Raw genomic sequence first — 24,458 nt, 5'->3', positions numbered from 1 at the left:
CGAGCTTAATCTTGAACGGCGAGAGTCCAAAACTAATCCTCCAAAGCTAAATGCTTGTTCAACCGCAACCGTTGAAGAATGAGTTGCTAATATCCGACGAGCAATGATGGCGAGAACTGGGTAATCGATTGAGTGACTCTTCCACCACTTTAGGATTTCGAAATCCGTACTACGTTCTGCATCACGAAGCTCAAATTGAGTGGTTAAATATTTTTCTAATTCGGAAGTACTACCTGTTGTCTTTTTTTATTTTTTTGGCCTACTCTTGAGCATATTGTATCATCTACTAAATGAACCACCAGCTTCGCTACGTGAGGCAATAGATTGTAAAGATCCAGAATCACTTAAACCATATCTAGTACAAAATTCTCCATATAATACTACTATAGATTCTTTAACATCTCCTTATATATTTGAAATATCTATTGAATCTTCCAAATGTAAACAATCATGATAATACCCATTCAAATAATCTAGTAAACCATCTAGTTTAATACGTGGATAAAAAAAAATACCAACTAAATAGACAAGAGGAATTTGGAAATAATAATGCAATCAGTTTTCTCGCATTACTAAAATAGTCCGATCTAATTCAATATCTTTTTCATATTCACTAAAAACACTACCAATATTAATACACTCTATTAAAAATAAATGCGTAGTAGGATAATAAATACTAGATAAAGTATTAGTAGCATCATTAAAAATTTTCAAAAAATGTAAATTTTTTTTGCAAACGTCCCAATGTTGCGGAAGTAAAATAATTTCAGGAACACTTTACGAAATAAACATACATAATAAATCTTTGTAATCAAAAGTTTGACAAAGCAACTCGTAGGTAGAATTCCAATGAGTCGGAATATTTTTTGAAAACCTTTTTGCCCTTCTCCCATATTGTTTACAAAATTTTTCTCATGCTTTCATAAAATGGGCACGACTCTATGAAATTTAATTGCACCCTTTATTGGGGCGAGAGAAGTGTCAAGAGTTCGTAAACCATCTTGTACACATAAATTTAAAACATGGCAAGCACATCTAATGTGAAAAAATTGTCCGCCAAAAGAGGGTTTGCAAATATTTTCTAATTCGGGAATAAATGCGGTATTTACGGTGGCATTATCAAAACCAATTGAAAATACTTTATTTATCAAATTATATTCTTCTAAAACTTGCATAATTATTTTATAAATATTATGAGCCGAATTTTTTTCCATCAAAAACTCAAAATGCAATAAGTCTTTTTGAATAGTCCAAATCGTCAACTATCCAATGACACGTGACACTCATATAAGAATGAATTTGCCAAGGATCACTCCAAATATCGCTACCTAAATGCACACGTACATTAAATTCCGCAAAAATTTTTGCTAAAGATTTTTTTTTTATTTTTTTATAAGGATGAAAAAGTTTGTGTTTAAATAGTTGGTGCTTGCGGAACCAACACAGTATTTATCAAATATTTCAAATTAAAATTTTCGCTAGTAGTAAACGGAGCATGATCAAGGGCAATATATTCAGCTAATGTTTGTTTATAAAGTGCATCGGTGTAACGAAATAAAGGATGAAGATTAGAATTGGCGTACCCGAAAATTTGTTGTTGCGTAATGTTGATCACCGCTTGCGTTGGGTGTTTTTTTATGAGATGTCGATGGAATGTTCCGTAGCCGTCTCCTTTCGTAAATTTGTATGTTTGCGAACAATATTTACAATTTATATTATACTTACCTTCGCCTTCATCACGTACATTGTTGAAGTGTAGCCACAAGTCGGATGTACTCTCTCTGCTCTTCCGTTCCGGCTCATTTGCCCTCGACGTTTCTTCGACATTAGTAAGAGGATAAAGACTTTCTTGTGTTGGGATGTGCTCGACGTTCGGAATGGGAACAACGTTAATATTATCGTCGTCGTCTTCCCAACATGTATACTCACGAGGATCATATCCAGGAATAGGATACTCGGAATCTCCCATAGTCATCTTGCCATTTTCGGAATTTCTGCTTCTACTTGTCATTTTTGAGAGAATTGATCGGAAATTCGATTGAGAGAATTGAAGCGGGATTGAGAGAATTTGAGAAAATTGATGAGAGGATTTGTGAGAAAAATGAAAGGGGGAGGATAGGTATTTATAAAGAAAAATTTAAAAAAATTATTATTTTTTATATAAAAACCCGTAAAGGCTCTTTTTGGGTCAGGGCCCGGGGTGGTGGTGGTGGGCGTGGCCCGCATGGGGTAAAGAGCCCAATGACTCTTTGCCCCATCGAGCCCACTTTTTTTTTTTTTTTTAAATAAACGGGTCAAAACCATGGGCCCAGTCAACGGGCCGGTTCTGGGCCCCGGCTCCGGTTTGGCCATGTCTACCCCTACTTAGAAGCGATTGATAAGTATCTCCTGAGATAGAATAAAAAATAAAAAATCTGATTTTTCTCTCCTTCCTCCTTCATCGTAGTAACACCTCGTATGGCCACCATTTCCTCCCCTTTCCAACGTCGCTTTTGATCAACCCAAGCTACTCATTTGTCATCGCTCGCGAATAGCTCAGTCGTTAGAGGTGTCAAATGGGTTGATTGGGTCAAGTCGAATATGATCCGACCATATAGACCCATTTAACCCGTTTTAACCCATATTCATGCAATGAAAATTCAATTACCCATACCAGACCCCACCTACACCCGATCCATACTCGACCTAACCCATTTTGACACCTCCCGCCCTTCTCCACCGCCGCCCCCCCCACCGCCACCAGCCCGCCATGTAGCATATACGACTTGAGAATGAGGGAGTGAAGTGGCAATGCTTCGTATTCGTGATCAACCTATTCCGTAGACGAGTGAATGCCAGAGATGATTATCGACCCAAAGAGTACATAACTCGACGGAATTCCAAAATGGTTGCGACTCCCACTTTTCGATGCGGAATTGCCTCAAAACTCTCGGTTTAGGAATCATGTAGTACCCGGAAAGATGCTTTGAAAATAGGAAGCAGAAGCAAGACCTTGGGGAAAAAACCCCGCGAGGCGAAACCGAGCACGGATCAAACTAATATCCGAGGGCTCATATACAATGCACGTGCTAGGAATTCCTTGATGTATCTATGTAAGAACTAGAAATCACAAAGAGCACGAGAAATATGAAAACGAAGCTCATTCGAATATGTCGGGTATGATTTCTCATGCCACTAAGTGCAAATAAGTCTTTACACACTCAAATTATCATCTTCCGCTCAAATCCATTCTTAGCTCACCGATTAGTTCATCAAGTGGTGGGCGATGGCGGTGGCAGTCAGGCGACAACGGTGGGCAGGTGGCGGCGAGCGGTGACCGTGGGCGGTGGACGGCGGGGGGGCTTAGAAAGCTATAACCCATGAATAAAAAATGAGTTGAGTTAAAACCCATTAAAACTCATATTTGAATAGGCTTTATAAGTTTAGATCCATATTTAGCCCATTTTTTAAATTTAGTAAACCAATATTCGATCCAAATATATAAAAGTGAGTTAAAAAGTAAGTCAATGACCCATATTGACACCTCTAGTTGTTACTTGTCTCAACCATGGCCACAAGCATTGCTCGTCTATCCACCGGTTGCAATGAGCCATGACTAGAGTTTGCCATCCATCGATAGCAATGACCGTGAGCAACAAAGTCCGGATCCGGTCGCCACAATTGTAGATCCACTTATGCTAACGATTGCAAGCAACAAAGTCCAAACCTGGTTGCCATGACTCCATAACTAAGGACCTCGTGACAAGCTTTGCTCATCTATCCGTCGTCCTTGCTCCTCCATGGCCAGTGCTTTTGGATCCGACCCAACCGAAATTTTAGATCCGGAGCCTTGGTAGCGAGGGACAACGGTTCGTTTGGCAATCGGCCGCCATGGATGGCTAGATAAGAAGCGCCGGCCAAATGCGCCGATGGCTATGGACGACAATCGGATCATAGGAAGAAAGTGGGTGTTGGAGGAAGAACAGAAAAATCAGATTTTTATTATACTATTCCAACTCAGCTGACACATGTCGGTTCGTTCTTGGATATGCACGCATAAATTAAAGGCGCTCTGACATGACGTATTGTAATCACATAATATTTTCTCCCGAAATGAAAATAAGAAAGATTGAATGACTAAAAATGAAAAGAAAAAACAATTCGAGTTGGATATGAGTTCAATCAAGTATAGATCGTTAAATTTGTACCATATAAAAATAAGTTAAAACGGCTTAAATGGATTGATATAGATCGGATCATAGTCGGCCTTACTCATTCATTTGACATCTCTTGTTGCGACATTGTAAATTATAACTTGTGGAAAATGAAAATAACAAAAATCAGAGCGACGAAAAATGAAAAGGCGGCACAACGGTATTTGGCATGGTCCGAATGGGGGTTTGAGATCCGGACAAGCGTCATCCCCGCGATAAGCGGGCGTGGGTTGTCGTTTTGTGCGGGTCGTCCAAGCATTTGCCGACCGACACTCCGTCGCTCACGATAGCTCACCAGAGTCGCAGATTAATCTCCCCCGCGTCCCTCGGATCGACAACTTCGGCCGTCCCCTCGTCAACCCCACCAATAAATACCCTTCGAAACGCCACTCTCTAGATCCCACCGCGCATTCTCACACACACACTCTCTCTCTCTCTCTCTCTCTCTCTCTCTCTCTCTCTCTCAATCTGCAAGAAAGAAGAAAAGAAGCAGATCAAAAAGATCACACCCCCAAGAACCGGCCATGCCGTACTACCACCGCAGCGAGGAGGACGACATCGAGTTCAACGAGTACGACCCCACCCCCTTCGGTGGCGGCTACGACATCACCCTCACCTACGGCCGCCCCCTCGAGCCCTCCGAAGAGATCTGCTACCCCTCCTCCTCCTCCTCCGGGGGCCTCGAGGACGACTACGACTGCCCCCACTTCGCCTCCTCATACGACGAGCCCGCCGCCTACGCCGAGGACGTCCTCCAGGCCGAGTACAGCAGCTACGCCAGACCCAAGCCCCGCCCCGGCGGCCCCCCTCCTCCCCAGCCGGGCTTCGGCGGGCCCGGAGGTCCCGGCCCGGATTTCGCATCTGGTTACGGCGGGAGGCCAGGGGAGCCCGGCTCCGGGTATGGCGGGAGGCCGGAGGAGCCCGGCTCCGGGTATGGCCGCAAGCCTGATTTTGATAGGCCTGGATCCGAGTACGGTCGCCGTCCGGAGGCAGAGTATGGTTCCGAGTACGAAAAGCCTAGCTCGGAGTACGGCCGTCCCGGATCTGAGTACGGATCCGGGTATGGCGGGCGGACCGAGTATGAGAAGCCCAGCTCGGAGTACGGATCCGGGTATGGCGGCCGGACTGAGTATGAAAAGCCCAGCTCGGAGTACGGATCCGGATATGGCGGGCGGACCGACTACGAGAAGCCGAGCTCGGAGTACGGATCTGGATATGGTGGCCGGACCGAGTATGAGAAGCCGAGCTCGGATTACGGATCTGGATATGGCGGGAGGACCGAGTATGAGAAGCCGAGCTCGGATTACGGATCCGGATATGGCGGGAGGACCGAGTACGAGAAGCCGAGCTCCGAGTACGGATCCGGATACGGCGGTCGGACTGAGTACGAGAAGCCCAGCTCGGAGTATGGATCTGGGTATGGTGGTCGGACCGAGTACGAGAAGCCTAGCACCGAGTATGGATCGGGATATGGTGGGCGGACTGAGCATGAATCTGGTGGGTCCGAATACGGATCTGGGTATGGTCGCAAGCCCGGGTATGGTGAGCAGGAAGGTGGTGAATTTGGGTATGGGGGGAGGCCACAGAGGACCGAGATTGAGAGGCCGAGCTACGGCGGCGATGACGAGCCTCCGAGAAGGCCGAGTTACGGGACCCAGGAAGGGGAAGGGTTCGAGAGGCCGAGCTATGGGCGGACCGAGGAGGAGGGAGAGGGTTATGGGAGGCCGAGGTATGGGAGGAAGGACGATGATGAGGATGAAGACAAGCCCAAGAGGTATGGGTATGGCGAAGAGGAGGGCTCTGGACGCAAGAAATATGTAAGTTCCATCGATTCCGTTTCTCTTGGTGCAAAGGATGACACTCTTGTGGTGTTGCCAGGATCATTGGTTGCATAGTCCCGCCACTGTTCTATGAGATTTGGCACTTCTTGTTTGTTTTCGTTTCAGTGTAATGGATAAATTATGCTATTGTTTGGTGTGCTGTGGATATCTGAGATCTGGTACTCAATTGCTATTGTCTATCTTTTTAGTTTTGAGTATTTTCTTGGCATGTATAATCGATGGACCTAAGTTACAAGGGATTGAATTGGTAGTTTACCGGCATCAGTATCTAGTTTTGAAAGGTTTGATCTAAGTTGTAGTCCTGGCCACTGAGGTTACCTGAAGTAATGCTAGGATGTTCTTGCACTGATTACGCAACAGCTAGACGGCTATCATTTGAGGAATGGATTTTTCTCTGAAGTTGCTGGGAGAGTGGCTGGCACCTTACAGTGAGATCAGTGTTACTGGAAAATTCCATTTGTCTATAATGTAGGGTGAAGACTTTTTTGTGGTTAATCATTCCACATAAATAGGAATACAAGCTCTTGCTTTCCTTGAACATTTCCGTGACAGAGTTTTCTGGTGAATCATGTTCCTAAGTGGAGAGGTCCTAATATAGGCTTGCGGATTGTCTTTGATTTGATCCAGCCAATTGGGTGAGGGAGGAAAAAAGTAATGAATTAGCCACTGAACTTCTTAGGCTAATGTCCTTGATATATATTTGCATCTCAAGCTTCTGTTAATTGTTTAGGCCAGGTTAGTGAGTAATGTTCCTTAGGTGAGAGGCCATTGTCAATTTTGCCGATATTCTTTGAGAATGTAGTCACAGTGTGGAAGGGAAGAAAAATAGTATATGCTAGTCTCAGGCTTCTGTAATTTCTAATTAATGAACTCTTGTACATGCAGATGAAAATAACTAAAAGGATAGAAAAAGTACACGACCCCTCAATCTTTACCAAACACAACTCGTTCCCCTATTGTCCTTTCTCTATAGATTAAACCCTTTGGAACTTCGGCTCACGGTAAATTGGATCCCCAAGCTCATGGAGTCATTCCTCTACCAAAACTTGATTAAGCTCATTTTCCAGAAGAGTGTACTAGGACGCAGGATTTTGTTATTAACATTATGAAGAGGGAGAGAATGTGTTAATCACATGCCTAGATGGGTGACACTGTTTTGGTTCCTATACTGCTCGATCACTCGCGCGACTACTTAATGTGACACTTGATTCTGCCTCTAACAATAGATTAACTCTATTTTGCCCTTTTTTTTGGCACTTTGATCCTTCACCTTCCTGATAGGATAAATATTGTAGTCTGGACTGTGCCACATAGCATATATTAAGTTCTTGTTCTGACTGAAGTATACTTGGAATGTGTCGAAGGAACTTTTTAATGGTGTTTTCACTGTTAAGCTACCCAATTTGGTAAAAGATGAGGTTCTTAGATGTTTGCTTTGTTTGTATTCTATTGGAATGTGAGGTGTTCATGTTTAACTTTCACCCACCGCCTCTTGCACCTCAAGTTGATAAGCTGAGCTATTTGTATATTGCAGGGAGATGACGGCTCTGGCGAGGATGAGGACGAGGAAAAGAAGCAGTACCGCCCCAAGCACCACCACCACCACCGCAAGCACTATGACGATGACGAGTGATGGAATCCTCGGCCACCTCTTGGTGGGAACCCATATGCTATTTTAAGCTACTAAATAAAGGGGTTTCCAGTAATGCCGTGTGTGTTTGATGTTGCTTTTATCTGTCTGCTTGTGCTCGTGACATAAATCTGTGTTATGTCTTGTGCTTGTGTTAACAAATAAATGCCCAAACATTTCGGGTACTTGAGGTTATGTGATATAATCGTGACCTGGGTTTGATAGTTCCTCATGTTCCTCAGACATAACGCAGGCTTGTCCTGATGTTTTGTGATTTTTTTGGACAAAGACTGTTCTGATGTTTACTTGGCTAATTTTGGGCACTTCGGTATGTTGTCGGAAAGCATAGGCAGTAATGGGCGGATGTTTGAATGAATATAAGCACGCCGAGTTTACATCCTTTCTTATAGCGAGATGATGAAGTTGGCCTGCATCGTGCGATTGCTATTGCTGTACGATGATTCTTGTCTTAAACTTGGTATCTCTTCGTCCGAATCTAATAAAACTAACGCAGTGATGTTCGAAAGTGGGTTTTGGACTTTGTGTCCTTGCGTCGTGAAGTAGCGCTGGCATGCAAATGAGAAGGGGACCTCATTATAAGATCCAACGGATTTAACCGTTTATTCGTTTTTGACCAATATCAGATTACGTGTAACACGCTTTCTAAATGATTTCTACGTCTAGCTTTGATGAGATATGCTTATATGAGTCATGACGCGGCAGCACGGAAAGTGGATGATGATTTGCTAATCTCTGGCGGTTCCCATGAAGACGAATTTGCTAATCACTATTAACATTGAAAAGCATATTTAGCGCAAAATTAGCATCATCTCGCGGCTGGATTTCATTGTGATCACTAGAGAGATGGCGGTGCATGGAGGCTATTAATTTGAAATGTTCACTTCTAGAAAGCTCAATATTTACAAAATTATATGAACTTACCCTCACTGGATTCTTATATTTGATATTTGTCTCTATCTATATTGCTTCATTGATGCTATGGAGGACACCAATGTCAATCTCTACGAAATCAAATTTCTATGTAATTTTACAACCATTTCATGAACCAATATAAACTTACAACCATCCGTTTTCAATATTAATGCTCCATTTATTCCTAAAAAAATAAATAATTTGCAAAATATTTAAAATGAATAATAATCTCTTGTATCGTTTAAAATGACTAGTTAATAAATAAAAAATTTAGCTATGTATACTAATTTATGTCTAAACATTTTCGTACATTGTGAAAATATTTTTGATTCATTCATTTTTTAAAGCGATATATGCAATCGATTTTAGAAAAACATTATCCAAATGATTCATTTTTTGTAAATGAAACAATCTAAATTCAAAACTTTTTACCATCAATCCTTCTTTGAACTTATTATAGGAAGTTTAGATATTTGATTTGAAGATCAATCACACCACACGGAATACTATTAAACGCATAAACAGAAATGCTTAAGGATTTAATCTTGAAGCATGCATCATTCAATAACCAAGTGTTAAATGAAGCTTTAAGAACTAGTTGTGACCATGTAATTCATAGGTATATTCCAACTCATTAATCAACTATTTACACCTCGAAGTAAAAGTGTACTGGCTTTAATTCCCACTCTTGAAATATTATTCCAGTAGATTTTCAGAGAATTAATTTCTACCATGCTTTGTGAGTAGAGGTGTGCATGTCCGAGCCGGTCCGGTCTCAATTCCCAAGTTTTCGAGATCGAGGATCGGATCGGACCGGACCGGCAATCCAGTCCGGTCCCAGTGGGACCACTTATACCAGCTGCTTTTGGGACCGAGGATCCGACCGGACCGACAATCCAATCCGGTCCAATAGGACCACTTATACCGACTGCTTTTAAAAATCTAACCTTTGGATCTAAAATAACAATTTACAATCTCAACCATCCAACCTAATAAAACATACACATATAAGTACTTATTACCCTAAAATAAGGGAAAAATTCCAAATAAGGATATGAAATGTCTTCATTTTTTCAAATAAGGATTTAAAGTGAACGTTATTTCAAATAAGGGCTTGAAGTGCCTTTATTTTTTCAAATAAGAGCCTAAAGTAAACTTTGTTTCAAATAAGGACCTGAAGTGACAATAAAATATAAAAAAAATGACCTGATCTCAAGGGTATTTTTGGCATTTCCCTTTTTTGTTTCTTTTATTTTTCTATTTTTTAAGAATTAAAAAGAAAAAAAATACACAGACAAGCGGGAGGATTGCCCCTCCTGCCTGTGGCCGCTCCCCACAACCGGTGGGGACACCGGCAACCCTATCGATGAGTGGTGAGGGCCAGCAAGCCTGACCTCTTGACCTTGTTCGACTAGTCGATTGTCTAGCTTCGTCCACCTAGCAGTAGGCGAGCCCTCTGAACCAGGTAAGTCGAAGTACCCCAATCACCGTCGTTGTTTGGGCCAAGCTCGTCCGATCTATATTTGTTCCTGCGATGTTTCTGGTATGGTGTGGCCTGTGGCGAGCCGTTGGGTGAAGCTGCGGTTTGGTGTCCCAAGCTCCCGATGAAGCTTAGATGGAAGGAACGTCAAGAAGAGAAGGTCCGAAGGAGTTGGAGACCAGAGAGTTTTGGTCATCTAAGATTGAGGAGGCTCGATCGTTTCTAAGCATAGAAAAGCATAGAGCAAAAGGGACCGCCTCGTGCACACCCACACTCGATCGGTCGTCTCATTGACGCTATCCAACGACTCCCGACCAACAATCCTTCTCAACTAGCTTGAGTATCGATGGTGGCGGATCGACATTACGATCCCACGTCGGGTTGATTTGTCGCGAATGCTCGCATAGGTTAGGTGTGGTTCAACGTGGGGAGCGATGGATTGTGGCAACGTCATCCATCTAGTTTGATTCGACGGTCTGCTCTACTATGGTCGGCATCGACTTAACGAAGCTTGGCAACGGCCAAGACGGGTGGTGCTAGTCGAGCAAAGGCGATGCCCGATTGAGGCAAAGATCGTGCCGCTCCCAGGAGGTTGAGCGTCCACGGTTCTTAGCATACGGGCGGCAAAATCTGCAGGGGCTAGTGTCGAAGCGTCTTTGTTGGACCGCAAGAGAATGTGGCGACACGGCGACCGTGTAAGCGTAACCAGACGGAGTAGTGGCGAGACGAGCAAGACTTGCGGAGGATTCACGCGTCTGTTGACGAAGATGATGAACCTTGGTCTGATTGCGAGTTAGTCCTAAGTTATTCTAGGCCTGCGAGGAAGATGATGAGCAGGTTAGTCTTTTTTTGAATTTTGAAAAAACACAAAAATAAAAAAATAAAAAAGGAAAAATGACGTAAATACCCTTTTGGCTAGACTCTTTTTTAAAACTCTATGACCACTTCAAGCCTTTATTTGAACTCGCTATACTACTTTAAGCCCTTATTTGAAACAAAATTAACTTCAAGCCATCAATTGAGAAAATGAAAGCACTTCGAACTCTTATTTGGAATTTTCCCCTAAACTAATGAGATGTGAGAAAAGCAAAGATGTCGACAAGCGAGAGGCAAGACCGCAAGCGGAGCAAGTAGAGAGGCAAAGGTGAGACGAACACGTGCCAAGAGAGCTGCATTGCAAAGGCGAGCCACAAGCGTCAAGCGAGAGGAGTAAGTGTCAAGCAAAAAATGGAGAAATTAGCTTAACTAGTTCTTCAATTTTTTTTTTTTGTGTATATATATTTTCTAGGCGGTACAGTCTGATCCTACGGTGGGTCCACCATGGAACCAGGGACTAGACCGCCTCGTCACTGGTCCCATTTATTGGGACTGAGAACTAGACCACCTTGGCCGGTCCGATACGGTTTGCTCACCCCTAGTGAGTATAAGGCAAGAGGAACACAAGCTGAACTTTGCTCACCAGAAATTAAAGCTAACCAAAGCCTCAAAATTCACCTTGTGCGTGCAATAAAGCCGAACGAATCGAATTCAGGATATAAAGCCTCTCAACGTATGAAAAAAGACTCCGACCAAAACAAAAATCTGAAAAAAACTGGATCCTGAACTCTCTGGGCGCCACATATCTCTATATCAGAAAAAAACAAAGACACTAAGAGTAATCTAATTCTACCTAAGACGAGTCTAGGTAATACTTGATTCATTGTTCATGGTGCCACCACAATCCGCCCAGCAACTTGGTCAAGATCACGTTGACCGCTTGATGTAATTCTTCTTCCCCTGCACAAACAAAACTCAGCATAAGTTAAAAATAGCACCCTCACAAAATATTCATGCCATGAAAAATGAGGATTACGAAACCACACTAATGGTTCAAGAGAGGAGCATCAAGCGTTCCAGCAAGTCCCCCAGCAAAGTCTAATCCAGTAAAATAGATAAAAACCAGCATATGGTTCAATAAACTGCCTTTTTCCATAAATGAGCTAAGCGGCTACAAATCTGGGTACTCACCCCCTTGGATCAGCATCAACAATGTTCATATTCTGCAACTGTTGAAGAATGTGGCGGGCAACAGAACCACTGCTCTTGCAAAAATGGGGTGGCCGACTTCCATTCCTTTTGCTCCCCCCATAAATTCTGCGAAAAGCACCCACGCCGAGCCCTCCTCTCAGGTATACCTTCCTCGCCATTGACGCTGCAAACAATGTTTAAGCTTAAGTTCAGACTAAAGGACCATGAATTTTAATTTAACCCGAATAGAGAATGACTCATACCAGCTCTGATGTAATACCAGTCTGGATCATAGGGAGCAAGCTCTTTAAATGTGGCAGTTTTGACAATGTCGGTCCAGTGAGGTAACTCAATCTGTTCGGAGACATTAAAGTATATTGATCACTACAAAAGAAAAAATTCCTATCATAAAGGGCACATGCATAACCAGCTTAACTGAAGAGGATCTCATTGCTAATGTAACTTGTCCAGATCACTCAAGGTTCTTTTCTCAGTTCACATCAAAATTAGATGTTAAATTTCATAAATTTTCTAAAAGAAAAGAGGATGCTCGATGAGAACATCAATAGCAGAGCTCCACGAGTAAGAAGCCTAACCAGCATTTGAATCCTGCTAAAGTTCAGAGGTCTAAATCCAGAACTACCAGCACCAGCAGCCCAACACACATCACACGAATAGTAAACTAGACATTTCCAATCTTTTGAAATGACCATTTTTATCGCACTGTCAAAAAAAGGCGGTGCCATTCCATCCCTCCTTCTCGGCCACCGATCTATGACATTTGATTTCGTAGGCATTTCACTCAATCTGAACCATACAAGACATAAAGAAAAAAAAAAAAAAAACAACAGGAAGAACACGGACCACCAGCATTAGAACCACCCGAGTCTCGGATCCACTGGACACACCAAGGCAATCTCAGTCAATGTCGTGACGAACCACTGTTGCACATTCACACACCTAGGAAAACTCCAAAGCACCTTCGAATCAGATACGAAGGCAGCCCTCTCAACCATCGTACATTAAGCTCGCAGTACGGCGCGAAGCCCAAATCGAAATGAGCGTATCCAATCTAGCACTCGCGGATAAATTCAGCTTTAAAAACATTCCTCCGCAACCGAGAGAAAACAACACAGATAATCATAGTTCCAACTCGCGCGCATTTTTACCTTGCCGGATTGCTTGAGGTAAGCCGCATAGGCCTTGACGAACTCGTGCGGCGAAACGTCCTTCACAGTCCTCGCAGTCGCCATGGTCGAGTCGGTGGGCGAGAGCAAAGACCTCCGTTCCAGCGACAGCAGCGTAGGAGCTTCAGAGATCGTGCTGTTTATATATCGTTAGGGTTTTCGGTCGAATGAAGAAGATGGACATCGAAGAGTGGGCCGATAGCGGATTGGGCTGGGCCTGAGAATTTTTCAGTGGACTGGGTTTTAGTTGGTCCAGCCCACTGGGAACTATGTTGGGTGCAATATCTTTCAAGAATTGCCAACAATAGATCATCAAAACTGTCTTACAATGATTTACATGGAAAAATATTTTAAAAAAAAACAAGATAATCGCTTGTATCGCTTATAAAAATGAAAGAACAAAAAATATTTATCGTTCACAAAAAAAAATCTAGAAATAAATTATTATTGGCAAGCAGTCATTTTCAAAAAAATATTTTATTTTAATTCATCCATTTTCTGTAAAAACAAACGTAGCCTAATTGTTGACTTCCTTTTACCATGTTTCGCATCTCAGCATACGTGAGGTCTTATTAAGATCCTCAGCAAGTCCTTGTGATGGATGGTTTGTCGTGGTGGTGGGGCCGACATCGGAGCGCATTCGTCGGATATCCATTCATAGGGTTCTTCGTGCACCGCATACGTCGAAAAACTCGTGCCGATGGAAGCCTGTCTTCTTTGGCCGTAATGTTTCAGGGTAAAAATCATTTGGTTTTTTTTTTTTTTTGAGCGCGCGCTTCGATTAGGTTCATATCTGCATGCGCGAAAAGTAATTTCTCTCGTAAATTGCAAATTACATGTAAAAGAAGTGAATATTTATTTGGTAATGTGGGAATAATGGAGGACTAAAGTCCTAAGTTTTTGGTCAATAATTGGCTGGCTCCATGGTATCAATGCGATGGACAATTTCCCATGCGGAGGAGAAGACCGCTCGCTCCATAAGGGGCTGTTGTGGCAGCGTGTGGTGCCACGTAAAAGGAAACAGTAGGGAACTCTTGCATCCACTTTCCTTTCCTTGGTTTTTCTCCTTTTTCCCTTAAGCCGACCGACTTCGATCTTACGGACAAAAAACATGGAAGAAAGAACCCCTCGAAGGATTCGACGAAATGGTCGAGATACGAGAGTGTTTGATCTTTCCGTCTGACTGTATCTTTGATTTTAAGGATTAATGGCACAAGAAAAATCATAAACCGATGTACGCGTGATAAATTTATCTCAAACTAATCTTTTAATCACCGTAAATCTCAAACCGACATACCTATGATAAATTTACCTTCCGTTAGTTTCCATTAAGTATTAACGTCGAATTACTGAATTAGATGATATGTGGCACTTGACGTGCATATCAGCTTGGAGTTTTTACCCTCCGTTTATACTAATTTGAAATTTTTCGTAGTAATAATCCAATTTAATGTAAATTAATAAAAGGGTAAATTTGTCACAAATGTACTAATTTAGTATTTTTGATGGTTATTATAAAAATATCAATTTGAGATTTTTTGCGAGATTAACATTTTCAATATATATATATATATATATATATATATATATATATATATATGGACACACACTACTGGTGCTTTTGCCTACACGTATACTATAGGCAAAAGCGTCCAAATGGCAAGATTCAAGCGGTCCACGCCAGACGAAACAGGGGGCGGGCCAGGGCCCAGGGGCGGTTCGACCTCAAGAAGGGTCGGCAAACGCCTGATGTCTGATCGAATGGACTTATCTGCCGACCGAGAAACAAAAGGAATAAAGCGTGAACGCTGCTTCACGTGACTGTTTAAAATCTGATCATCGTTCCACTCATCATCATCCCCCCAACATAAGAAAAGAAAAAACTGGATGCGTCACTTCTGAATCTGAGCGAGAATGGCCATCATCAACTTGTTCGTCAATTTTGAATCAGACTGAACCGATGATCGGTGCTTGATGATACAGATTCGAAGTCTGAATGATAAGCTTGGGATTAACACTGCAGTGCCTTCTGCGGAAAACAATGGCCCTGTTTCTTATTATGAAAGACAGTTTATTCATTCCCCCTTCAAATCACATGCTTTCTTTTTCTTTTCTTTTTCTGTTTTGGGGGGTGTGAGCCTTGTCCCACATGCCGGGATTAACGAGGTTTGCATCGACGTCCATCCCTAGACATGTGCGAAGGATCAGATTGATTACCCACCATTTAGATCAAGAAGAGAAGGAAGGGAGTTTTGTTTAAAAATGGTGTTTTTTGAGCTGCCACAGGGGAGGGAGGAGCTGCCATGCAGGGAATGTGCTGAACATGCTGTACAATTCGTGCTGCTGCACTGTCTCCCCGTGCTCACATGCCACAATCCCTCTCTCTCTCTCTCTCCCTTTGCTACCATCCAAACTCCATAATCTCTCTCTTTCTCCATGTGCTCTTCCCATGTGCTCTCTCTCTCTGGTCCTCTTGGCTGGCCCTTTTGAGGAAGCCATCCCCACCCTCCCAAAAAGCAAAAAAAAGTTCATGTTTCTTTCCCCCTAAAACGTAGCTCATCCATGCTTCATTTACGTGATTGCCCTGCTCCACTGCACTCTTTATCTGGACTGCCATGCATGTGTTGGGTGCACAGAGCGAGAGCTTTAATTATGATATCATATTGGGTTTGGGAGTGGGACAAAGCTCTGCTCTTTGTCTTTGCTTTTAATCTCCCGGATCATCCCGAGAACATTCTCCCGAACCGGTTTCGAACTGAATCTCTGGTCTGAGGGTTTTTGGGCATCTGCAAAAGATCTTGCCTTGTCAGCTTATGTCGTTGTTTGTACTCACGGGCATTATCTCCTCCTCCTCCTCCTCCTCCTCCTCCTCCTTCAAACTTTCTGCCTTCAACCTTCGCCCAAAGTTTCACAGAGGAGAAACAAGACGCTACCAGGTTAACTCTTAACCTCTGAAATGCTGCTGGATGCAAACATGGGATTAATCAAATGCAAATTGCTCAGGTGTTCACCCTCGCAACAGGTGGGGGATACAACTGGGCAGCCACATGCATTTGCCACTTGAAATGGCCCTTTTGCTATCCCCCGTACCTCACATGTGCCGTTCCAGATAGGCAGGCTTTTTGCAGCACCAAAGATAGCTCGCAACTTGTGCCCCAGTGTTTTTCCCTTCCCGCTTCTTCTTTTTCAACTCTCCCGTCCCCCAAAAAGAAGGAACCAAAAAAAAAAAAAAAACAGAGGAAAAACACCCAAAAAAAGGGTGGGGCTGGAAAATATATGTATAAAGAGTATATTAAAAGAGGGAAATGTTTCATTTACATTGCTGTCGGGACTATATAATCTTAACCGTAGTAATCGACGGTATTGTCAGACTGACAAGTTGCAGCTTCCATTAAAGAATCTACTTATTATTCATCATACTCTTTACCAAAGTCCCCACCATCATGTCACGATTCGATTTGATCAGGACCATTATATCGTGTGGGGGGCCCCCCAAACTCTCGCTCGTTGCATGCGGGGAGATCTGTTAATTTGCTTCAGCTCATTTCATTTGTTGTTCCTCTCTATTCCTCCTGTTTGGCTAGAGAGAGAGATGTCGATTTGTTCATGCCCTAGATATGTGGAGGGTATTGGTGACACTTGTATAGTCCACGAAGGCTTATGTTCGTGTGACGCAAATTTGGTCTCTCTCTCAACTTAGGAGCACAAATTTGATTTAATAAACGTTTTAGGTTGACCCTTGCCGGCCTACGAGAAAAGGACAACCGATGAAAAGAACGAAGAAGAAAGAAATTTTTTCAAAAAAATAATTAAAAAAGTCAAAATGTGTTAAAATATCATTATCAATTGTCCACGTCAATACCGGCCGCGCTACGTAGGACAGCCGGTGGTCGCGTTAGCGATCTTCAATTATTGAGACTCAATTGACGTAAAATGAAAAGATTTAGGATTCAATTGGCAAAAGTGCAGTAGGTTTAGAAATTTTTGAACAATTTTCCCAATCGAGAGGTGGCCATCATTTGCCTCATTTATTGCATGGAAAAAAAAAAAACCGTGTTATCTTCTTGTTGTGGAGTGGAGGTTCAAATGGAAATAATGAGAGAATACGATATTAAGACCATGAATACTGTTCATGTGCAACATTCGTCAAAGCTATGTTATCTTTTGTCGACCGTCTTCCAGTCTTGTCCCATTTTTATCTGGTAAGTTAGGGCCGAAAGGAATTATGATTTCCTTGACCATGGTTTTGCCTGTCGTGCTCTTTGGTCAATGCTCTCTCTATCGAATCATTCGACAAAATTATGTTATCTTTTCTTGATAGTCTTCCGATCGTGTCCAATTTTGTCTTGTGAGTTAGGTCCGAAAGGAATTATAATTTCCTTGAAAATCGCTTTGCATCGCGCTCTTTGGTCAATGCTCTCTCTCTCTCTATCGAATCGCTTGGTTGAGGTTCGCAAACAACTGGGGATTTTTATATCGCGGATTTGTGCAATTTGTACACTTTCATTTATCACAAAAGCAAGTAGAAAAAAAATGTATTATTTCGCACCTGAGAATCATTGTTGATGTCAACATTCACCTAAAAGATACACAAGCATGTAGCAAGAAGAACAATCCATGTAACATTTGATACCCCTAGGGTTTATTCGGGAAGCCTCCGTTCATACCTCTTTTTTCCAATTTCGGTGAAAATTTAGGTGAATTTCGAAATTTTTCTCGAGAAAAGCTAGGCGAAAATTTAAATTTGAGAGATCTCCCCACTTTCCTCATGCTTTTTTGGGCGAACTCTCTTTCCAACGCGGTAGCTAAACTAAAGCCGATCTACAGAATTGGCAAACAACAACATGTCAAACGGAATAAATTATAAGTTTAAATTACGAGATATTCGAGTAAATTTCAATGGGTTCTAGCACGTGAACTGACATTATTGATGGATACGATATTTACTCGAGTGCTTCCCGAAGAATACAAAAGTCGAGTTTCAGGGCGATACCCGCGGTCAGATTTACAGAATGATATGTACTTTGAATGAATACTTAGATGAGTGAACCATATTGAATACTCGGAGAATGACTCGGATTACGAATAAATTCCAAAAGGCAATGCGTTCCATTTTGAAAAAAAAAAAAAAAAAGCCGTCAGAAAACGACAAGAAAGGACCCAAGGGCTCTTCCAAAACTCCATTACATAAACCCCGTAACCTCAATCTCTCTTCCTTCCTAAATAACATATTCAACATCTCTCTCTCTCTCTCTCTCGATAACATGAGCTCGACGCCAATGGACCAGAAGAAGAGCTCGTCGACAAGGACAAGATCAAGAATCGGGACGGCCTCCTCGACCGCCGCATCAAGAAGACGGCGGCGAGCCAACAAGCTGGCACGTGCCTGCATGAGCAAGAGGCGGAGGCTGGGCTTAGGCCCGTGCCCCTCCTCCTCCTCCTCCTCCAATGACGTTGTCTCGGAGAAGCTAGAGGCCCTCAGGAACCTCATTCCAGTCACCAGGGACGGCGCCGACGACTCCTCCGCCGACGAGCTGTTTCAAGAAACGGCGGAGTACATCCTCCGGCTGAGGACCCAAGTCGTCATCCTCCAGAAGCTGGTTCTTCTCTACGGATCGACCAATCTTCCGGAGGAACAACAACGCCAGATCAACGATGCTTCCTCTGTATTACAGTCTTCAGTCTCCACCCAAAAAAACCAAAAAAAACAAGAACAAGAACAATGGTTCTTCAAGATTGAATCCCCATCGGAAAAAAAAAGAACGCATTTGGCTGGCGAGAAAGCGCAGACGAAAATGTTTGGAAAACATCTGGTACAAAATTAGGAGGGAAGAGACATTATTCAAGCTCCTCGGATCGTTGTCCAAGGACATTTTTCATGAAGTTCTTTTTTATCGTGTCTTGTAACAGCTCAGATTAGACTTGTTTTCCCCATCGTTCCTAGACTATTCCATTAAATTGGGATGGAGTATATTTAAAATTAGTCCGAGCAGTTTTACTTTTCTTTTTTTCCTTTTTCTTTTTACACCTGCTTCCTTTATCACCGAGCGATCGTTCGAACGTTCGATCGTTCGGGCGGGCAGGCGGGCGGGCAGGCGCCTTAGCCGGTGATCCGGGCTGTTTCCGTGAGATGGGGAGTGGCGCTGGAGATTGGAGAAATGCGGGGTGATTGGACGGCAGTGATGAGCCTTGGTCGAAACAGGACAAGAACGGAGGGGAAAAGCACGTGCGAAAACCAGCATTTTAGGGCTCGTTTTGTTTTGTGTTGGTATATGATTGTTATTCATGAGTTGTTGTCGGGTTGGGGGTGTGTCGTGCGCGCCCGTGTCAGCTCAGCTGCATTTCCCTTCACATGCCCGCTTTCTTTCTTGGCGTATTTATCACTTGTGTGTACTGTGCGCGCGCGCATATGATGCCGTGAAAAGAAGCTAATCGAACTTTCCCGTGTGACGTCCCGTCCTAGGGTCTGAGTATGATTTCAAAATAAAACCTGAATCGATGAACAACCAGTCCTATTTTAGATTTCAAGATATGGGCATGCGTTTCAGATTCAAAAAAATAAGATAATTTATTTCGACGGATAGGCTCTAAGTCGCGAATAGATGGAACTTGAAACCTAAAACCTATAACTAGTTTTTGCGTTTTTTTCTTGATATATGCTTTCGCACGATCCCGCAATATTCATTGCATTCAATGATAAGCGTGCAATCTGAAACTACTAATCCGAACTTCCATTTTCGGCAATATTTATGATCGAGGCTTTTGCTTTAAGAAGATTCTCGAACTAATCTTAGAACTTGTGACAGGGTAGATTCAAGATATCAAGATATACATGATAGTTTCAAAAATGAGGAACTTGTCCCGATAAATAGATTCCAGATTCTTGGTGGAACTGTAAAATAAATGTGGCCCATATGATTTTATAATAATTGTTTAATAATTATTTCATGTTATAATTAATTGTGTTGGTTATTAAAGGCATAAATAAATAGACACAACTCTTCACATGCTTTGATGGATGGCGTCCGTTGAAGAGGTGCCTATTGATAGCTTTATTTAAATTGAATCCGATCCTCTCTCCAACCCATTGTAAGACGATGTTTAACAAACAGACGTCAATTTGTGTTTTCTATCCTCCATCAAATAGTTAACGTAAAGTACAGAGGATTAAGGGAGAAAAATCAGATTCTTCATCGTCTTTGTCTTCCGCATTGATCGTTCTTCAAGAATTGCTATGGACAAATGTATGTCTTTATTCTTATTAATTGTGAAAATCATGAAGATCGGAGATCCGTTTATGATTGAATTTCTACATGAAGTTTATGTTCAATCGCTTACGGTTGGTATCGGAGCGATGGTTTAGGATCTCATGATTTTCCGATTATATGAGTTATGTATATATGCGTGTGGATAAAGGCTTGACGAATTTACGTTTATGTTTATCGGTAAATGTTCATGGCTTTTTCAACGAATTACAAATTGAGGCAATTTTCGGATCTTGAAAGAAAACGCCGATTCCGGCTAAATTCCGGCCACCCACCATCCGAAATTTGTACAAGATGGTCACATCATCATGAGCGATAAAAGCCCTAAATCAATTCGGCATTATGGTGATCGCCGAAGGCCAATTAAGTGAAGAAAGTTTCGGCGATTAGGGTTTGCGTTCAAGGATTTTTTTGTCTGATTTTGAAAAAAAATTTGATCGTTTTTGCCGATTTAAGGCGCTATGTGGTCGCGCTGATGAGGTTTTCGAAACCCATATTTCAATTTTCTCTGACATGGGCTGTCGGTGAAGACCCAACGATGGAAGTCGCGGCGGAATCCGGCGGAGAAAAACACAAACAGACAAAATACGTCTGTTCGCATGAAGAAGAAAGGGCGTGTGTTCCACACGCGCCCGTGGATCTCCGGCGTGTGCTGGACACGCGTTTACGTGTGCCTGGCACATGCTGGGGCAAAAATTACAGTTTTGCCCTTCCGAGAAAAATTACAGTTTTGCCATTTTGTCCTTTTCTGATGTTTAGGTTTTTTTTTTTTTTTTTTTTGCCTTTTTTTCAAATTACAGTTTTGCCACTATTTTGTCTTTTAGCGACAAAAAAAATCACTATATTGCCCTTACCACATAAATTTACTATTTTACCCTTAAATGTTGAATTTACGATTTTGCCCTTGGGCACGTAAATTTAATAAAACTCGAGAATTAAGTGGTTTGTTAGTCACCAAAGTGGCCGAACCTTAAGTTTCTTGAGTTTTTAAATTCATATTTATTTTATTCAATTTTCCATGATTATTTGATGCTATGATAAAAATTGATATGTTAAATATCTTTACGAGTATCATTGATATATTGAAGTTCATTTATTATAAGAACTTCGAGATTAACCCAAAGGTTAATTAATTTCTTACAATTCATGAACGTAATGGTTGGTAATTCAAATGTCTTATTAAATTTATTTGTCTATCCAAAGATAGCAAATAAATTTTAACGAGATATATTCGTAATTGCCAAATAAAAATTATTAGCATCATTATAGTTAGTATGTTTGTGTATCATAGGATCTCTAAAGAAGAACTACGATAGACATGTATTGTTTTAATTTGAATTTGATAATGTGATATTCTCAAAGCATTAATGTATGAGTATTTTTTGCATATTTGCAATATTTGTACCTGTTTCTCGGCATTCGCACGCTTCGTCTGTTCTATTATTCAATGGAATGAATTTCTTTGATCGGAGTGAACAAGTCCAATTTCACTTAGGTGTCTTGGATCTTGATTTAACACTTCAAGTTGAGAAACCAACTGCTATTACCGATGAAAGTAGCGATCATGAAATATCTTTCCATCGAACTTGGGAAAGATCAAACAAACTAAGTTTGATGTTCATGCGAATGACAGTAGCAAACAACTTAAAGACATCTCTTCCCAAAAATGACAACACTAAGGAATTTATGAAATTTGTGGAAGAACGTTCTAAAACCTGCGATAAGTCACTTGCTGGTACACTAATGAGTATTTTAACCACCATGAAATATGATGGTTCACCTACCATGCATGAGTATGCACTTGAGATGACGAACTTAGCAGCAAAGTTAAGAACTTTGGGAATAAACGTGGATGAGTATTTTTTAGTACAGTTCATTCTTAATTCCTTGCCTCAAGAGCAATATGGATCATTTCGGATGAATTACAACACTATAAAAGATAAGTGGAATGTAAATAAATTGGCTAGTATACTTGTTCAAGAGGAAACAAGGATAAAGAATCAAAAGGCTCATTCAGTTCATCTCTTAAGTCATCAAGAGCTTGAAAAGAATTTCAAGTGAAAAAGTGGGAAAGGTAGAAAAAGCAAGAAGAAAGGATTACACATCCCGAATGACTCTTCTAAGGCTTCTCAAATCCACAAGAAAGAACACAATCTTATTCAGTGTCACTTTTGTAATAAAAATGGACACTTGAAGAAAGATTGTCTCAAGCGTAAAATTTGGTTCGAAAAGAAAGGTAAGCCTTGTACTTTAGTATGTTTTTAATCGAACTTTACTTGGTGGATTGATTCGGGTGCTACCACCCATGTTTCCAACACGATGCAGAGATTCCTTACGATTAAAGCCTTAAAGCCAAATGAGAACTATGTGTACACGGAAAACAGAAATAAAGCTCCAGTTGAAGGCATTGGCACTTATCGTTTAGTCTTAGATACTGGACATTATTTGGATTTGTTTTGAATCCTTTATGTACCTACGTTCTTCCGCAATTTAGTCTCTTTGCCAAAACTTGATGTAGCGGGTTTTTCTTTCAAGTTTGATTGTGGATCTTTTAGTTTATTTAAGAATGAGAATATTATTGGAACTTGAATCTTATGTGATGGTCTTTACAAGTTTAAACTTGATAATGTGTTTGTTGAGACCATAATGACCTTGCATCATAATGTCGGCACTAAACATAGTTTAGTGGATGAGAATTCTTCTTACTTGTAGCATAAACGTTTATGTCACATATTCAAAGAAAGGATGCAAAGATTAGTGAAGAATGAAATTTTTCAAAATTTGGATTTTACTGACCTTGGAGTGTGTTTTGATTGTATTAAAGGTAAATAAACAAAAGACACTAAGAAAGGCGCCACAAGAAGCACAAAGCTTCTTGAAATTATACACACCGATATATGTGGTCCTTTTGATGTTCCATCTTTTGGTGAAGAAAGTTATTTTATCACTTTTATTGATGATTTTTCACGTTATGGTTACGTTTATCTATTGCATGATAAATCTCAATTTGTGAATGCACGTAAGGTGTATATTAAAGAGGTTGAGAGACAATTAAATAAAAATGTGAAAATAATAAGGTCGGATAGAGGTGGTGAATATTATGGAAAGTATGATGAATTAGGACAATGTCCATGTCCATTTACTAAATTCCTTGAAAGACATGGCGCTTGTGCTCAATACACAATGCCAGGCACACCACAACAAAATGGTGTAGCAGAATGGCGTAATCGTACTTTAATGGAAATGGTTAGGAGTATAATGAGTTATTCATCTTTACCCTTATTTATGTGGATGTATGCATTAAAGACTTCTGTGTACTTATTAAACAGGGTTCCTAGTAAGGCGCTTTCAAATACTCCTTTTGAATTGTAGACGGGTAGGAAATCTAGTTTACAACACCTACATGTTTGGGGTAGTTCAACGTAAGTACGTATTTACAATCCACATGAAAAGAAATGGAATTTTAGAACGACCGGTGGTTATTTCATTGATTATGCAGAAAAATCCAAGGGGTATAGATTTTGCCGTTGGAATGCTAGGTAGGTATCAAAGTAATCCAGGTTTGGATCACTAAAAAGCTGCAAAGAAAGTTCTCGGATACTTATAAGGAACGAAGGATTACATGCTCACTTATAAAAGATCCAATCATCTTGAAATGATTGGATATTCAGATTCAAATTTAGCCGAATGCACCGATACAAAGAAATCAACATTTGGCTATTTCTTCCTTTTGACCGGAGGTGTAATTTCATGGAAAAGTGCGAAGCGATCAATTATTACTGCATCCACTATGGAGGCTGAGTTCGTGATATGCTTTGAGGCCACTATTCATGGATTATGGCTGCGAAACTTTATTTCGGGGCTTGTGGTTGTCGATAGTATTGCCATGCCGCTGAAAATTTACTGTGATAATTCTGCAGCA

General features: G+C 41.4%; 3 protein-coding genes and 1 long non-coding RNA gene across 6 annotated transcripts; 3 read left to right on the top strand and 1 right to left on the bottom strand.

The window, feature by feature from the left end:
* Positions 1–4,531: 4,531 nt before the first annotated feature.
* On the top strand, positions 4,532–7,891 carry LOC115753421 (uncharacterized protein At5g39570). 3 transcript variants are annotated; one of them, XM_048272256.1, is made up of 4 exons: positions 4,532–4,611; positions 4,648–5,056; positions 5,090–6,010; positions 7,569–7,891. In XM_048272256.1, the coding sequence occupies exons 2-4, from the start codon at positions 4,718–4,720 to the stop codon at positions 7,665–7,667; spliced, it is 1,359 nt and encodes a 452-aa protein (XP_048128213.1). In that variant the 5' UTR covers positions 4,532–4,611; positions 4,648–4,717; the 3' UTR covers positions 7,668–7,891. The 3 variants fall into 3 exon arrangements, with proteins under 3 accessions (XP_048128213.1, XP_048128214.1, XP_048128212.1); XM_048272257.1 differs by having other exon boundaries at positions 4,648–5,304; positions 5,407–6,010; XM_048272255.1 differs by having other exon boundaries at positions 4,648–6,010.
* A 1,342-nt stretch (positions 7,892–9,233) lies between these two features.
* Positions 9,234–11,647, top strand: LOC125312895. The gene is made up of 2 exons (XR_007196969.1): positions 9,234–9,336; positions 11,496–11,647. It is a non-coding gene; the product is annotated as an uncharacterized LOC125312895 (long non-coding RNA).
* On the bottom strand, positions 11,533–13,404 carry LOC115753424 (40S ribosomal protein S19-3). Its single transcript, XM_030692029.2, has 4 exons — positions 13,254–13,404; positions 12,348–12,438; positions 12,085–12,268; positions 11,533–11,853 (listed from the first exon to the last, which is right to left on the bottom strand). The coding sequence occupies exons 1-4, from the start codon at positions 13,335–13,337 to the stop codon at positions 11,781–11,783; spliced, it is 432 nt and encodes a 143-aa protein (XP_030547889.1). The 5' UTR covers positions 13,338–13,404; the 3' UTR covers positions 11,533–11,780.
* Positions 13,405–18,484: 5,080 nt separating this feature from the next.
* Positions 18,485–19,167, top strand: LOC115753455. Its single transcript, XM_030692070.2, has one exon. The coding sequence runs from the start codon at positions 18,536–18,538 to the stop codon at positions 19,094–19,096; it is 561 nt and encodes a 186-aa protein (XP_030547930.1). The 5' UTR covers positions 18,485–18,535; the 3' UTR covers positions 19,097–19,167.
* The last annotated feature ends 5,291 nt before the right edge of the window (positions 19,168–24,458 follow it).

Source organism: Rhodamnia argentea, chromosome 11 (assembly GCF_020921035.1).
Source record: "Rhodamnia argentea isolate NSW1041297 chromosome 11, ASM2092103v1, whole genome shotgun sequence".
NCBI classification, from domain to species: Eukaryota; Viridiplantae; Streptophyta; class Magnoliopsida; order Myrtales; family Myrtaceae; genus Rhodamnia; species Rhodamnia argentea.
This window is presented reverse-complemented; position numbering and strand designations above follow the sequence as displayed.